At 41.8% G+C, this 16,964-nt stretch overlaps 1 protein-coding gene across 4 annotated transcripts in view; it reads right to left on the bottom strand.

Moving 5' to 3' along the window:
• LOC139269995 (nuclear factor 1 B-type-like) overlaps positions 1 to 16,964 on the bottom strand; it is a 368,148-nt gene that overhangs the window by 66,683 nt on the left and 284,501 nt on the right. For 3 of the 4 annotated variants that reach the window (XM_070888406.1, XM_070888408.1, XM_070888409.1), the window contains 3 exons: positions 16,304 to 16,432; positions 13,783 to 13,970; positions 3,554 to 3,722 (listed from right to left, as the gene is read on the bottom strand). In XM_070888406.1, coding sequence (XP_070744507.1) covers positions 3,554 to 3,722; positions 13,783 to 13,970; positions 16,304 to 16,432 — 486 coding nt within the window. The remainder of the gene's footprint in view (positions 1 to 3,553; positions 3,723 to 13,782; positions 13,971 to 16,303; positions 16,433 to 16,964) is intronic. The other variant, XM_070888407.1, reaches the window with a different exon arrangement.

Below are 16,964 nucleotides of genomic sequence, written 5' to 3'. Positions count from 1 at the left end.
TTCTCACCAGACATCCATATACATGTCCCTTCCAGAGAAAGGCCAGGTAGATAAGGTGGTTAAGAAGGCACATGGAATATTTGGCCTTTATTAGTCGAGTCATGGAATACGAGAGCAAGGAGGTTATGCATGAACTGTATAAAACACTGGTTAGGCCGCAGCTGGAGTACTGTGTACAGTTCTGGTCACTACATTACAGGAAATATGTGATTGCACTGGAAAGGGTGCAGAGGAGATTTACAAGAATGTTGTCTGGACTGGAAAATTTTGGCTATGAGGAAAGATTGGAGATGATGGGTTAGTTTTCTTTGGAACAGAGGAGGCTAAGGGGAGACCTGATTGAGGTGTATAAAATTATGAGGGGCCTGGATAGAGTGGATAGGAAGTACCTGTTTCCCTTGGCAGAGTGGTCAACCCCCGCTGATTGTTTTTAAGTACTGGAAAGGCCTGTGGCAATCATGACTTGCGATTGGACTGCACCTGATATTGGTCCACACTTTGATTGTAACACCAATGAGCTTGGGCTTGAAGGGGTCTAAATTAGGTTGCTACCACCAGCTGATACATAGGAGATGTTAGGGCAGATCATAGAAATTTACAGCATGGAAAGAGGCCATTTCGGCCCACCATGTGCGCACTGGCTGACCAAGTCTTATCCAGCCTAATCCCACTGTCCAGCTCTTGATCCATAGCCCTGTAGGTTATGGCACTTTGAGTGCACATCGAAGTATTTTTTTTAAATGTGAAGGTTTCTGCCTCTACCACCCTTTCAGGCAGTGAGCTCCACACCCCCACCACCCTCTGGGTGAAGAAATTTCCCCTCATATCTCCTCAAAACCTCCCCCGCAATTACTTTAAATCATTTTCAGGCTGGCAAGGCTAGTGGGGTGCCGCAAGGATCGGTGCTTGGGTCCCAGCTTTTCACAATCTATATCAATGATTTGGATGAGGGGACCAAATGTAATATATCCAAGTTTGCTGATGAGACAAAGCTAGTTAGGAATGTAAGTTGTGAGGAGAATGCAAAGAGACTTCAAGGGGATATAGACAGGCTAAGTGAGTGGGCAAAAACATGGCAAATGAATATAATGTGGAGAAATGTGAAGTTATCCACTTTTGTAAGAAAAATAGAAAAGCAGAGTATTTTTTAAATGGTGAGAAATTGGGAAATGTTGGTGTTCAGAGGGACTTGGGTGTCCTTGTACACAAATCAATGAAAGTTAACATGCAGGTACAGCAAGCAATTACGAAAGCAAATGGTATGTTGGCCTTTATTAAAAGAGGATTTGAGTATAAGAGTAAAGACGTCTTACTGTAATAATATAGGGCCTTGGTGAGACCGCACCTAGAGTATTGTGTACAGCTTTGGTCTCCTTACCTAAGGAAGGATATACTTGCCATCGAGGGAGTGCAACGAAGGTTCACCAGACTGATTCCTGGGATGGGGGTTTGTCCTATGAGGCGAGATTGAGTGGAGTAGGCCTATATTCTCTAGAGTTTAGAAGAATGAGAGATGATCTAATTGAAACATACAAAATTCTTACAGGGCTTGACAGGGTAGATGCATGTTTCTCCAGGCTGAGGAGTCTAGTCTCAGAATAAGGGGTCGCCATTTAGGACTGAGATGAGGAGAAACTTCTTCACTCAGAAGGTGGTGAATCTTTGGAATTCTCTACCCCAGAGGGCTGTGGAGGCTCAGTCTTTGAGAATATTCAAGACAGAGATCGATAGATTTTTGAATATTAAGCGAATCGAGGGATATGGGGACAGTGCAGGAAAGTGTTGACGTAGAAGATCAGCCATGATCTTATTGAATGGTGGAGCAGACTCGAGGAGCCGAATGGCCTACTCCTGCTCCTAATTCTATGTCCTTATGTTCTTATAAGTGGAGCACATTAACAAGCAGAACCAGTGAACTGCGGTGGCTTTGGAACCATTGTAAACAGAAAGGAATCGATTTTACCAATGCTGTGCCCTGTGTGCGAATTCGTAAAATCTACCCCATAACTTTTTTAAATGGGAAAGGTAACACTTAAAAAGACACAAAAAAGACCTCGACTAAATTTCTTAGTAAGTTTATTATTGCTAATTTTTTGCACTAATTTCACCTTCTCATCCCTTCCTTTTCTGATAGTCTTGACTCCTTGCTGGAGCATAGTCCATGGCTGCTGGTAAGCCCCCAGTACCTTGCCCAAGTAAACAATATTGATGAGTGAGCTTTGGCAATGAAGTGTTGGCAAACTATTCAACTACAGGGACCATCACAGCCAGGTTCTATCTTGTCTTTACCTGATACCTACACTTATAGCAGAGGTCACTGAGTAGAGATGAGAAGCAGGAGCCAAATATTGAGCTCCCTAACCAGGAACGCTGAGGCCAATTGTAAAGCCTCTACCCCAGCTAACTGAGTACAGACAGGGGATTGAACTGGATCTGAGCTGTTCTGCTCAGCTATTCAGTGGATAAACTTGCTGAGCCATTGGAGGAACTTATTACTACTTTTACACCATCTTCCTTCAGGAATTAAGGAAACTTGCACAAACTACAAGCTCATGTCCTGCAATAAATTGATCTTTTTACTGATTGTGAATCAGAAATTTTCTTTAAAGATACATGTTACAAATCTCAGCACCTTCAATACCTCAGTTGAATTGCCCCATTAAAGCTCACAGCAAAAGTGCTGTGCTCTAAAGCAAAACAATATACAATTGCAGCACCCAGTGCTAGCTCACCTTTAATTCTTGGACTCAGAATGACTACCTGTACTCTATATGTGACTAGACACGGGTCTGAACAGCTGAGAAGCTGCAAAGGCACGGCAAATCAATTAGGACACAAGTCGCAGCTGTCTAGAGATTTTCTCAAAAGAAGACATTGTTCTCCTATTTCATTGCTGACAGTCTCCCACGAAACACATTAGCGAGCCTTTGTTAACTTCACCCAGGGAGAGAGATACAGAACACACTGTGGCAGTTTAACCACAGTCGTTGGGAAAAGAGATGGCCAATCCCTGCACGTTCCAGCACGTCTGATTTTCATCATTAACACAGTCTGGGAGCGCTCTCTTGAAATTTGCTGTGATCAATCAAAGCTTATAATACTGTTTAAACTGTAGGCTGCAGCTGTCACAACCCAAATTTGCTGCAATAATTTATGAATACTGTAAAATCAAAAGTTCAAGTATAATTATAACTTGGTCCAATGCTGTCCATTGTTTGAAAAGAGTTGATAAGTTAACGATCAAATAAGCTGCCCTTTACTGAAATCCATCTTAAGTTCATGGGAATTAATCATGAGGATCCCATTGGCTCGCTTAAATTCTTGCCTCTTTATAATGTTTGCATAGTTTAGGTTCTGTTTTAATAATGCAAATGAGGGAAAGACACAAGCCAAAAGAAAACTGTACAACAAAATGTATTTAACTCTAAGAAAAATGGTTTTACAGATATATTTTATTTACCTCATGAGTGTGAATTCTATTCTTGCATCAGGATTTTAGGAGGGAGTGATAAAACCACAGGGTTAACACCTCATCTATTTTAACGGTACTTACTGGATGATGGAGATGATGTTGCCTCACCTTCGGTTGATGTAGTGATGGGTTTAGTGTCTGAAGACATGGCCAGTGTCACTGGTCTGGACATGCCATGATGGGGTGAGGGAGCCAGTACTGAAGTAAAATGACCAGGCACTTTTCCCACTGCTTGACCACTACTATTAGGCTATGGAAAGGAACACAGAGAACTCAGGATCAGTATACTGTAGCATTCTTAGCACAACTTACACAAAACTAACAAATTGTTTTCCATTTACAGAAATTAAATTAGTAAAAAAGCAAGTGTAATTTTTCAGAGCAAGCAATCAACATTGCTGTTAGATGTGTAACACTCTCATTCAGTCACTATGCCCCTGTCTTTTGTCTGAAATACTCTTTTCCTCACTACATCCCTTCATGCCTTCAAAAGCTTCCTTACAAAAACTATCTCTTTGACTGTCTCCAGTCTCCCCCTTAAAAAGAGTGGGAGTGGGGTCAGAGCGGCAGAAAGTTTTAAAATGAGCGCGGGAGGAGAGCCAGTGTGATAGAGCGCTTTACGCAGAGCGGGAGTGGAGCCAAAGTGACAGAACACTTTAAACAGAGTGGGAGTGGAGCCAGAGCGACAGAGCACTTTAAACAGAGTGGGAATGGAGCCAGAGCGACAGAGCACTTTAAACAGAGTGGGAGTGGAGACACAGCATGTTAAAAACATCAAAAATCAAGGAGTGACGTGAAAGGACAGCGGATTGGTGATTGGTTGGTGAGTATTACAGCGTTTTTTTCTCTAAGCTAGGACAGTGGTTTAAACTAAGAGCGGGAAACTTTATCAAATAAAGTACTTTATCAAATTAAAAACTTAACTAGTTAATCTAATTAATATATCTATAAATAATCATTGAATAAAGACGAACTAATTAAATAAATAAAATAAGACTGGACTAAGATATGGCAAAGCAAGTTGTGTGTTTGGACTGCAGTATGCGGGAGTTTGTGGCCAGCGAGACTGTCCCAAGCAAACACGTCTGCAGGAGATGTCTCCGACCCGAACTTCTCCGGCTCAGAGTCATTGAGCTGGAGTGCAAGTTGGAGACACTCCAACACATAAGGGAGGGGGAGGAGTATCTGGACAGTTTGCTCCAGACCTTGGTCATACCTCATAGAGAGGTGCAGGATCAGAATGGGGTTGGTGTGACCGATAGTGTGCAGAGTAAGGAGAACCCAGGTAAGAAAGGAAATGAGATCCACAGAAACTGATCCTATCCAGCGGGTACAATGTACTTGGTACCTGTGAGGATAAGGATACAGACTGTCGGAAGGACAGCCAGAATGCTGACCATGCATTTTCAAGCAGGAGGCTGTCCAAAGGGAGGAGGAGGAGGTGGCGTAATGTGGTAGTTGTAGAGGATTCAATAATTAGGGGGGAAGATAGCATGCTTTGTAAGCAAGATCGAGAGTCTCACATGGCATGTTGCCTACCTGGTGCCAGGGTGAGGGACATCTCAAACCAGCTTGAAAGGATATTGGAGAGGGAGGGGGAGGATCCAGTTGTTGTGGTCCATGTTGGGATCAACAACATAGGGAAGAGTAGGCAACAGGTCCTGTTTGGGGAGTACCAGGAACCAAGAGCTAAATTAAAGAACAGGACTTCAAGGGTTATAATCTCTGGATTATTACCTGAGCCATGTGCAAATTGATGTAGGGATAAGCTGATTAGAGAAGTGAACATGTGGCTAAAGGAGTGGTGTAGTTACAGTATTTACAGTAGAAGAAAATGATAGCATGCCAGAAATCCCAAGGAAATGACTTAGATGATGGCATAGAAAGTCATATTTGCCAATAATACAAAGATAGGGGACATTGTAGGCAGTATAGATGAAAGCATTAAATTACAAAGAAATATTGATAGATTAAGTGAATGAGCAAAACTGTGGCAAATGTGAGGTCATCCATTTTGGACCTAAAAAAGATAGAACAGGGTACTTTCTAAATTATGAAAAGATAAAAACAGTGGATAGCCAAAGAGACTTGTGGGTCCAGGTACATAGATCATTAAAATGTCATGAGCAGGTACAGAAAATAATCAAAAAAGCTAATGGAATGCTGGGCTTTATATCTAGAGGAGTAGAATACAAGGGGGTAAAAGTTATGCTGCAGCTATACAAAATCCTGGTTAGACCACACCTGGGCACCACACCTTAGGAAGATGTATTGGCATTGGAGGGAGTGCAGCGTAGGTTTACCAGAATGATACCTGGAATCAAGGGTTAAGTTACGAGGAGAGATTACATAAATTAAGGTTGTATTCCCAAGAATTCAGAAAGTTAAGGGGTGATGTGATTGAAGTTTTCAAGATACTAAGGGGAACAGATAGGTTAGATAGAGAAAAACTATTTCTGTTGGTTGGGGATTCTAGGACGAGGGGGCATAGCCTGAAAATTAGAGCATGACCTTTCAGGAGTGAAATTAGGCAAAACGTCCACACAAAGGGTGGAGAAGTTTCACTCTCTTCTGCAAACAGCAACTGATGTTAGATCAATTGTTAATTTTAAATTGGAGATTGATGGATTTTTGTTAACCAAAGGTATTAAGGGATAAGGGCCACAGGCAGGAATATGGAGTTAGGTCGCAGATCAGCCATAATCTCATTGAATGGTGGAATAGGCTGAATGGCCTACTCCTGCTCCTATGGGCCCAAGTTTCCACATGATTTGCGCCTGATTTTTAGGAGCAACTGCTGGAGAACGGACTATCTTAGAAATCGCAATTCTCCACATTTTTTTTTCTGCAGTTCTAGTCAGGTAGAACAGTTCCACTTTGGAACAGAATTTTTTCTTCAAAAGGGGGCGTGTCCGACCACTGAAGCCTGATTTCAAAGTTTCCACAGTGAAAACATACTCCAAACTAACTTAGAATGGAGCAAGTGAAGATTTTTGTAGAACTGAAAAAACCTTGTCTACACATTAAAAAATCAGGCACAGATTACAAATTAGGCGTCCAGAACGAGGTGGGGGGGGGGGGGAGGGGGGGGGAAGGGAAGTCATTAAATTCTATAATAAATCCTTATTTATACTTATACAAATATTATACAAATAAATCCAACCTGAATAAACATTTATAAGCAAAGAAAAGATTAAATAAACCATCTTCCTACCTGTGTGAAAGTGCTTCAGGCAGGGAGAATGCTGCAGGCGTTCGTTCCCGCGGGGGGGGGGGGGGGAGGAGAAAGCCGTTCGTTCCCGCGGGGGGGGGGGGGGGGAGGAGAAAGCCGTTCGTTCCCGCGGGGGGGGGGGGGGAGGAGAAAGCCGTTTATTCCCGATGGCGGGCGGGGAGGGGGAGGGAAACGGCTGCCTCAACTTTCTGAGGCTTCCTGCAGCCTTCTCAGTGCTGATGTGGTGATGGCAATATGCTTTTATTAAAAAATGTTCAAAAACTAAACAGCTACAAAGAACTACAAAAATGGTCGAGTGCCAATGTTTCCTTCACACTGCACGTGCGCAAACGCTCCAACGCGCACGCGCAGCGTTGCCGGCAGGAAAAAAACTAATTTAAATGGTACCCGCCCCCTCCCACTTGCAAAATCGGCGCGAGTGTAGGCTCCGCCCCCCTGGGCGCCGCGCCAAACAGACAAGGAGCTGCAAAGCGCTCGAGAATAGCGCGTTTTTTTTCCGGCGCCGTTTTTTATCGTGTGGAAACTTGGGCCCTATGTTTCTATGTACTCAATGTCATCTTTTTGCCTTATGCAGTTTTGTGAGATGTTATTTTCTGTGAGCAGCTCTATATAAATACAAATTGCTGTGCTGTTGAAATCATATCATTAACATATTTTCAAATAAACACAGTCTTTTCCTCAGCTGGACAAGTAGTGGTAATCATGCACGGTCCATTCTACTCCCAATCCATTTTATGTCTAACTTGGACGTCTATCAACCCTTAAGGAACTAATTCTCAAGTAGTACTGTGCTCATAACTTAAGGACTAAGGCATCCAACATGCATCCTCAGAGATTTGAACATTTAATTTTCAGAATGTTGCAACTTAAAACAGCGTAAGACAAGTATGTGAAATTAAGCAAATATTTCCAGTGTGATATTCTATAAGGAAAAGTTACTTGTGTTAAAAGAATAAAAGCCATCAAGAAAATAGAACCAACATTGTTTTTAGAACAAAGATTTTAGCAAGGAAACTGGGACAAATGCTCACGTAAACTAAAATTACTGCTAAAATATGAATAGACCTTATTAAATAAGGTTTATTCATATTCATATAAAAATATGCTTAATGACAGTAAGGCAGTACAGTTAGGACCTGCAGTACTTGTTTACATAAATACTGTCAAGTATAAACACATCTCTCCATCATGATGTAACCAGAAGTAAACCCAGCCCTAAAAATGACTGACTGAATGATTTATTAAGGAGGAGAAGGGAAGAGAGAACCATAAAAGTGAATGTGTCAGAGAGACTGAGAGCAAGAGAATGGGAAGAGATAGTGGAAGGAAGGGAAGAAGAGCAATTCAGTCAGCTGGGACATGAGTGAAGTGATCCCTCTCCGCATTAACAAACCTGAAATTTCATAAATGAACCAACATAATTCTAGACTGTGTTGAAGCTGGGTTAGAGACCTCTACACAACTAGTTTCATGCTAGAACAAAGTGCAACATAACAATTTTACTCAGTAAAATGGAGAAAAACAGTCCATTACAAATCATAGGGGTATTACAGAATATACTGGCAGGTATTCTTTGAATTAAAATATGATCCCTATCATGTGGTAGACCAAGGAATGTGCTGATTTAAGATAAGGAATCACGTCATGTTAGTGCTTTTTGATAATGTTTAGACTCTGTTACCACTCACAACTTGAAATCAGGTTTGGATATTGAAACTCAGGTGTTGATCGGAGATTTATATTGCACTCATCCTTCTTCAGGATAAAACATTATGCACTTGGAAGAGTTTTCAGAAAATTGGTCTTAAAAATATTGTGCAAAACAAAACAGCTATGCCTCTACCACAAAATTCACCAGATCAAAGAAGGTTAAGAGATCTGAGGTGTTCATAAATTATAAGGGGTTTTAATAAAGTAAATTTAAAAGAAAAACTATTTCCAATGGCCAGTGAGTCAGTAATTACAAGGGCATAAATTCAACATCATCAGCAAAAGGACACAGGTTAAAATGAATATTTTTTGCACAGAGGGTTGTTGGGACATGGGAGCAGAATTCAGAATACCTTAAATAAGGGAATAGGATAAATATATATGTAAAATTAAAAAAAAGGTTAGAGCAGGGGAATGGGATTAATTGAAAACTTTCTCAGAGAGAGCATATAGGCACAATAGGCTTTACTATTCTATCGTTCTATGTTGAAATAAATTAAAAAGCAATTAAACTGGTTACTCTGGTTTGAGAGAATATGTTCAAGATAAGCATTCAAAAGACAAATCAACTCTGCTGTGTGACTGTTACATTTGGCAGTAATCTGATGGCGTGGATCACTTGCTTGTTGTAGAATGTGCCTGATTTTTATTGCATTGATTTCAGCAGAATAAAAATGAGTTGGATTGAACCATGGGCGGGAGATTGTGGGAGAGTTCAGAACAAGGGGGTCGATGGAATTAAGATGCAGATCAGAAATGGTCTAATTGAATGGTGTAACAGGCTCGAGGGACTGAATGGCCTCCTCCTGTTCCTCTCTGCTCTGCCAGATTACCCCACAGGCGAGGAAGACAATATTTACTCAGTATATCCCTACTTTTCTCTCAAGGACCATTTATTGGTTAGAACTGAAGTAAGCTTCTGCATGGAGGTGCTGAAGTAATTATACAGAATATATTTTACTTTTAGCTGCAGTCCTCATCAAAAGAAATCTCAGATTAGACATAATAAAACGCATAAGTATGGTACAAAAGTGGCAGTGGGTTTCAGCAGCTCTTGCTCAAGAGTGTGAGTCAGGATTGAGTTATGACTGTCTTTAACCCTTGGTGGTCAGGGGTGGGAGGATTACAGATTTCTTGCAACATCTTTCCAAAAGAGATGACATCCAAATAATTCCCTAGATTTGGTAGTAAGTACGCTCTAGAATGTGAGTCGCGATGCAGATGGTTTACTAAAAATGAATTTCAGTTATTGCTGTTTCTGTTTTCACTTCACTCAATTACCGCATTCCTCAGCTGTGGAATAATCACAAGCTCCCATAAAACAAGATCCATTTGTCAATACAACTCGATGATCAGCCATCGAGTTTCTCCATTTTTATCACTTGTAATACAAGAGTTATACTCAATGAAACTTCTTACTCTGTGACCGCCATCTGTTTTCCTTTTTTTTCCTTCAAAAATGTAATCCTACCCAGCCTGTTGCAGTAACAACAATGACTGAATTTTATAAGGCTCCCCTTTGTGCATGGTGACTTAATTTAGAGTTAATTTATGAAATATTTTAATAACGTTTTAAAGGAAATGAAGAAAGGCTAGATTAGCAGTGAATTCAATGGCAGTTTGCCATTCAACAATTGAAAGTATTTAACTCATCTTTCATAATTTCCTCCTGTCGTTTGGTCCAATTACATGTCATAAACTAATATTGAAAAGATTTAACAAACTATTTAACCCCCTCACGACTACTGCTAATGGTCACTGCCTTAAGGTATTCTGCCCAGTTAAGCCAAGAATACTAGTCAAACATAACTATTCCAAGTCTCTCAGCAAACCTTTTCCCTAGTTCCTGCTGACATGTAATTAGAGACGGACCAAAGTTCAAATTTTGAAGAAGAAATAATTCAGCCAGAACATACTGTTTATAACAACAGATACTGGCTATGTGTAATTTGTAAAATATCTGTGTGTAGAATTACATTGTAATGACTTGTACATTAAAAAAAGCAGATTTTTTTTCCCCCATTAAGAATATAAGCAACTTCACAGACAGGAAAAAGCCATTAGACTGAACAAGCCCATTCCTTTTCATAGATTAACCCCACCATCACAGCTCTTCATCATATCCCCCCCCCCCCCTCCCACCAGCAGAAATGCATCCATTTGAACCCATTCACATTGTCTCCTTCAAAGATCTCCCTTGGTACTTCATTCCATAAGTTTATTTTCCTTTGCATGAAAAACACTCCACCTCTCCTTACTCCCAAAATCCTCATTGTTATCCTGTATCCCCTGGCATTCGAGCTTTTCACCACAGTGAACATATTAAGAATGTCTTCATGTCACATGATGCAAGGTAGGTCAAGCATCATAACTGCTGGGAAACAATCCTGTCCAATAACATAACATAAAAGCTACGTTCGTAACAGATTTTTTTTTTAAAGGAATCACCTTGGATCGGGAATTAGAAGAGTGCAGCCACAAACACTTGCTTCAAATGACTTTGAGTGCTGACAACCTCACCAGAAAAAATAATAAGCGAAGATGTTTGCTGTTCAATTTTAAATGATGTTATGGTATAAAGCAAGCAATGACAACAACTTGTGCTTACATAATGCTCCTTGCGTAGAAAGGCAATTGGAAGTGCTTTACAATGGGGGGGGAGCGGAGGAGAGGAAACGTTGGTGGGAGGAGGATGCTGAGCAAGAGATGGCAGGGATTAAGGGGAAAAGGATTGAAGGCACCTTCATACGCTTTTAAACAGGTCTTTGAAGGAAAGAAGAGAGGCAGGAAGGTGAAGTAGCCTTGGGAGAGAGTTCAGAAGAGGTTATGAATTAAACATTGGCTTCTGATAGAGGAGGGAAGAGAGATCAGGGAGGAGCAGGAATACAGAGTGGGAGGAGCAAGGGGATTGGAGAGGAGCAGTAAACTCTAATGGGAAGGAAGGGAGGGAGTGGGGAGGAGCAGTGGGAGGGAATGGGGAAGGGCTGTAATCTAGAGTGAGAGGGAGTGGGGAAGCGTGCGACAGAGGGGACTGTTAAAGAAGACTGTTAATTCAGAATTTGGGGAGCGCAGGCTGCGGCCTGTAATAAAAGATTGGAGAAAATTGCCCAGTTAAGATAATAATAACTATCATTTACATAGTGCCTTTAACATAGTAAAACGTCCCAAGGTGCTTCACAGCAGTGTTATAAGAAAAAACAGATAAATTTGACACCGAGCCACAAAAGAAGAAATTAAGGCAGCGGACCAAAAGCTTGTTTAAAGGGGTAGGTTTTAAAGAGCGTCTTAAAGGAGGAAAGAGAGGTAGAGGTTTAGGGAGGGAGTTCCAAACAACTGAAGGCACGAGCACCGATGGTTGAGCAGTTATAATCAGGGATGTTCAAGAGGGCAGAATTTGATGAGCGCAGACATCTCAGGGGCTGTGAGGCTGAAGGAGATTACAGAGATAGGGAGGGGCGAGGATTTTTAAACAAGGATCAGAATTTTGAAATCTAGGCGTTGCTTAACCTGGAGCCAATGTCGGTCAGCGAGCACAGGGGTGATGGGTGACTGGGACTTGGTGCGGGTTGGGACATGGGCTACCGAGTTTTGGATGACCTCAAGTTTACATAGGATAGCCAGGAGTGCATTGGAGTAGTTAAATCTAGAGGTAACAAAGGCCTGGAAGAGGGTTTCAGCAGCAGATGAGTGAGGCAGGGACGGAAACGGGCAATGTTACAGAGGTGGAAATAGGTGGTCTTAGTTATGCCACGGATATGTAGCCGGGAGCTCATTTCAGAATCAACTGTGACACCTAGGTTGTGAACAGTCTGGTTCAGCCTCAGACAGATACTATGGAAAGGGATGAATTGGTGGTTAGGGAACACAGTTTGTGGTGAAGACCAAAGTCAATGGCTTCGGTCTTCCTGATATTTAATTGGAGAAAATTTCTGCTCATCCAGTACTGGATGTCAGATAAGCAATCTGACAATTTAGAGACCGTGGAGGGGTTGAGAGAAGGGGTGGTGAGGTAGAGCTGGGTGTCGTCGGCGTACATGTGGAAAGTGACGCTGAATTTTCGGATGATGTCGCTAAGGGGCAGCATATAGATGAGAAATGGGAGGGGGCCAAGGACAGATCATTGGAGGACATCAGAGGTAACGATGCGGAAGTGGGAAGAGAGCCATTGCAGGTGATTTTCGGGCTATGATTGGATAGATAAGAATGGAACCAGCTGGACGATGGTGGAAAGGCACTGAAGGAGGATAGAGTTGTCAGCAGTGTCAAAGGCTGTAGATAGGTTGAGAAGGACAAGGAGGGATAGTTCACCTTTGTCACAGTCACAAAGGATGTCATTTGTGACTTTGATGAGAGCCGTTTCGGTTCTGTGGCAGGGGAGGAAACCAGATTGAAGGGAGATTCAAACATGGGGTCCGGGAAAGATGGGCACAGATTTGGGAGGCGACAACACATTCAAGAAATTTGGAGTGGAAAGGGAGGTTGGAGATGGGAGCTTGCAAGCACAGTGGGGTCAAGGATCATCTGCCGTAGTTTCTTCATATGTGGCTCGGTGTCAAATGTACTTGTCTTAAAACACTCCTGTGAAGCGCCTTGGGATGTTTTACTACATTAAAGGTGCTATGTAAATACAGGTTGTTGTCATTGTTGTTGTGACATTTTACCACATTAAAGATGCTATATAAATGCAAGTTGTTGTAAATAAGTGCAAAGGTACAGGTCATCACAAATGAATGTCATTGTATAGACAAGCTAAACAGCAGGGTAGAGGCCACCGAGCGACTGGGAATGCCTCTGGACCCTTAACATACACAAGTGTTAATTGTCAGGACTCACATTAACACTAGTTGAAAGGTTTAAGGATCTTTGTACTCCTTACAGCAGCTGCCAGAGTTTGGGAGTTTATTTTTACTGTTAATTTCTTGAAACCATTTAACCCCACGGCCCAAAAGATCTCGATTTGTACCAAGCATGTGTCCATATCGGAGCAGCTGATAGTTATAGCAAAGCCTGTGTCAGCAGACACCAGGATTGTCTTGTCAACTTTTCTAAAAGCTACCTATTTAGGAAATCGTCTCCCCGCCACCGCCAGCACCCCCCTTGCCTCCCCACGCCCCCGCCCCCCACCACCTCCTCAAATTAACAGAAAATACTCTGCACCAAACAAAAGCAAAGGCATAAAACATTGGAAGTGTCTTCCTAGTAGGTGGTTTTTTTGCTTCACAGTCAGTTTCTATTTTTAGAGACTTGGAGAAATAAACAAAATATAGTTCACCAGCCTGTACTTTTAACTCAATTATTGTAAAATGACAGCCTTTCATTTGTCAATTGAAATGTGTAAATATTCACACTTCAGCATTAAGTGACTAACCTGGCTGGTTTGTGGATTGGACGGGCCACAGCCAAGTTGCACAAAGTTCTTTGCCGAGTCCTGAGGGGTAAGGTGCGGTGGGTATCTGATTGTTGGGTGCGAGAAGTAACTACTGGGTGCAGGAGGGAGGATGGTGGAGGCTGAGAAATGTAGCGGTGATGGAGGAGGTGGGCTTCTTGTTGAGATGACTAGAAATAGAAAACAAACAAATTAATAGATTTTCTAAACTTTGAAATTTCTGCACGCTAGTGGTCTTAACACAGCATCTGCAGCACTCATATTTTCAGTTCCTGCAACAGCCAACACTATCTATGTGTGCAATATCAGTTTATTAAAGGCTTCCGTATATAGCCTAGTGGAACATTGACTTAAGGGAATACAATTTAGCACAGTTGTTTAACAGAACAAACCCTAGGCCTCCAATCACTATTCTGAACTGGTTCCTGATCAGTTTAATAGATTTGCTATTCTGGTTGTTTCGGGCTGTTCAATCCCCTTGATTGATGTCACTGGAGTGCATTTGTTTATCCTTTTAAAATAGCCCTTTCAGAGAAGAACGACTCAGAAGAGGATAATTCAATACTATTTTGAGGAAAGGTAGACACAACCCATCAAGGACTAAATGCACAAGATTCAAAGCACTACCCCCTTGAGTAAAGTTTAATGTTTAAAAGCAAGAACAGTAGACTCTTCTGAGTAAAAAAAATTACCAGGCTTGGCTGAAATGTATCCCAGGCTGTTAAGAGAAGCAAGGGAGGAAATAGCAGAGGCTCTGACCATCATTTTCCACCTGGCTATAGGTGTAGTGCTGGAGGATTGGAGGACTGCTAACGTTGTATCTTTGTTTAAAAAAATGAGAAAGGGATAGAGCGAGTAATTACAGGCCAATCAGCCTAATCTCAGTGGTGGGCAAATTAGTGGAAAAAACTTTGAGCAACAGGATAAATCTTCATTTAGAAATGAATTAAGGACTGTCAGCATGGATTTGTTATGGGGAGGTTATGTCTGGCTAACTTGATTGAATTATTTGAGGAGGTAACAAGGAGGGTGGATGAGGGTAGTACATTTGATGTAGTCTCCGTGGATTTTAGCATGGCTGTGACAAGGTCCCACTGGTCAAAAAAGTCAAAGCCCTTGGGGTCCAGGGGAAAGTGGCAAGTTGGATCCAAAATGAGCTCACCGGCAGGAAGCAAAGGGTAATGGTTGATGGGTGTTTTTGTGACAGGAAGAGGTTCCGCAGGGCTCAGGTCCCTTACATTTTGTGATATACATCAATGATTTAGACTTCAATGTAGGAGGCATGATTAAGAAGGTGGTTAAGAAGACATATGGGATACTTTCCTTTTATTAGCCAAGGCATAGAATATGAGAGTAGGGAGTTTATGCTTGAATTGTATAGTTAGGCCACAGCTAGAGTACTGTATACAGTTCTGGTCACCACATTCCAGGAAATATGTGATTGCACTAGAGAGGGCGCAGAGGAGATTTACGAAGATGTTGCCAGGACTGGAGAATTTTAGCTATTCGGAAAGTTCAGATAGGCTGGAGTTGTTTTCTTTGGAACAGAGGAGGTTGAGGAGCGACCTTATTGAGGTGTATAAAATTATGACGGTAGAGTGGATAGGAAGGACCTATTTCACTTAGCATAGGGGTCAACAACCTGCGGCCATAGGTTTAAATAATTGGTGGAAGGATTAGTGGTGAGATATTTTTTCACCCAGAGTGTGGTGAGGGTCTGGAACTCACTGCCTGAAAGGGTGGTAGAGGCAGAACCCTCATCGCATTTAAAAAGTACTTGACTGTGCACTTGAAGTGCCGTAACCTGCAAGGCAGAGGGACAAGAAATGGAAATTGGCAATAGGCTGGATAGCTCTTTTTTGGCCGCCACAGACACGATGGGCTGAAATGGCCTTCTTCTGTGCCATAAACTTAGACAATTCTTTGATTCTACTGTCAGTAATCATCAATCTTCCAGGAAAAACTTCCATTTTATCTGAAATATTCCATCAGTTATATTTGATGTTGAGTCTATATGTAGAAAAAGATAGTGCAAGTTGATATAGTGGAGTGCAGGTTCTCCTTATTCTGCCTTCCTTCAGCAGAATTAGTTTGCAACTATGTTATCAAGACTGCAACAGGGATCTAAGCATCAGGAGGTGCACTTCAGAAGGGTAACACATAGTCAGGATCCCCCTCAAGTTTCTAGATACAGAGCTCATCTCAAAACACAAGTGGACACGAGGCAGCCAAGCTCAGAGTTTTGACCGTCACCAGTACTGTACTATTGTGATGACATTACTTTGCACTGTATTACAGTCAAAGCTGTCAAGTGGAATGTTCTTGGTGGAACTGAAATTTCCCCAACCTGATTAAGCAAAAATCTGTACTGATCAAAAAGCACTGTGCATCCTCAGAAGGTGAGAGGGCCTGAGAGAATGGTGTATCAGCTGTATTTTCCAATTTGTTTCCACTTATTTAATACACAGATAAATCTCCGTAGTAAAAATATGAATAGAATTACCACTGTGTCCTGGGATGCCAGGGTGATGATGCGGTGGGAAAGTGCTCAGTCGTGGTGATGAACCTTGTGGAGATGTGGGGCCACTATACATTGGCTTCTCGGGCTTCTTCATTGTAGGAGATGACATTTCTACCAAGATAGAAAGATGAAAACAGGTAAATACTTATATACAGGAGTATTAGACCACCTTAGAAAAGTGATTTTTACCAGGAAAACCCTGCCTTACTGTCAGGAGAACCCACTATTACTGGGATTTGGTACTCTTATTATGAATCACCTCTGCCTGTGATGAACTAAAGTGCAAACAAAGATAGCAAAGGAAGACCGTTAATAAAATTCTATCTGGACAGCTCTGAAAAGGCAAACAATGCTGGTATTTTTGTCAAATTTCAAAGTGCCACACATGAAAGGCATCACATTTGCAGCTGATTGGCTCAGCAATAAATCGCAACTCAACCTGTACCAATCGACAGGTAGGACATGGGAACCGAAAGTGGCAATCATGAAGTTCAAACACGAACAACCCAGAATCTACCATCAGCAAACAGCTGCTAACAGCAAGGCGCAAAAGGGGAACCAATGACATTTCTACAAATACTCACTGAAAATAATTTTGCTGCCATCTTGTTTTCTATTAAATAAAGAAAGGAAGAACTTGCAT

The sequence above is a fragment of the Pristiophorus japonicus genome, chromosome 1 (genome assembly GCF_044704955.1).
Source record: "Pristiophorus japonicus isolate sPriJap1 chromosome 1, sPriJap1.hap1, whole genome shotgun sequence".
Classification (NCBI taxonomy): Eukaryota; Metazoa; Chordata; class Chondrichthyes; family Pristiophoridae; genus Pristiophorus; species Pristiophorus japonicus.
This window is presented reverse-complemented; position numbering and strand designations above follow the sequence as displayed.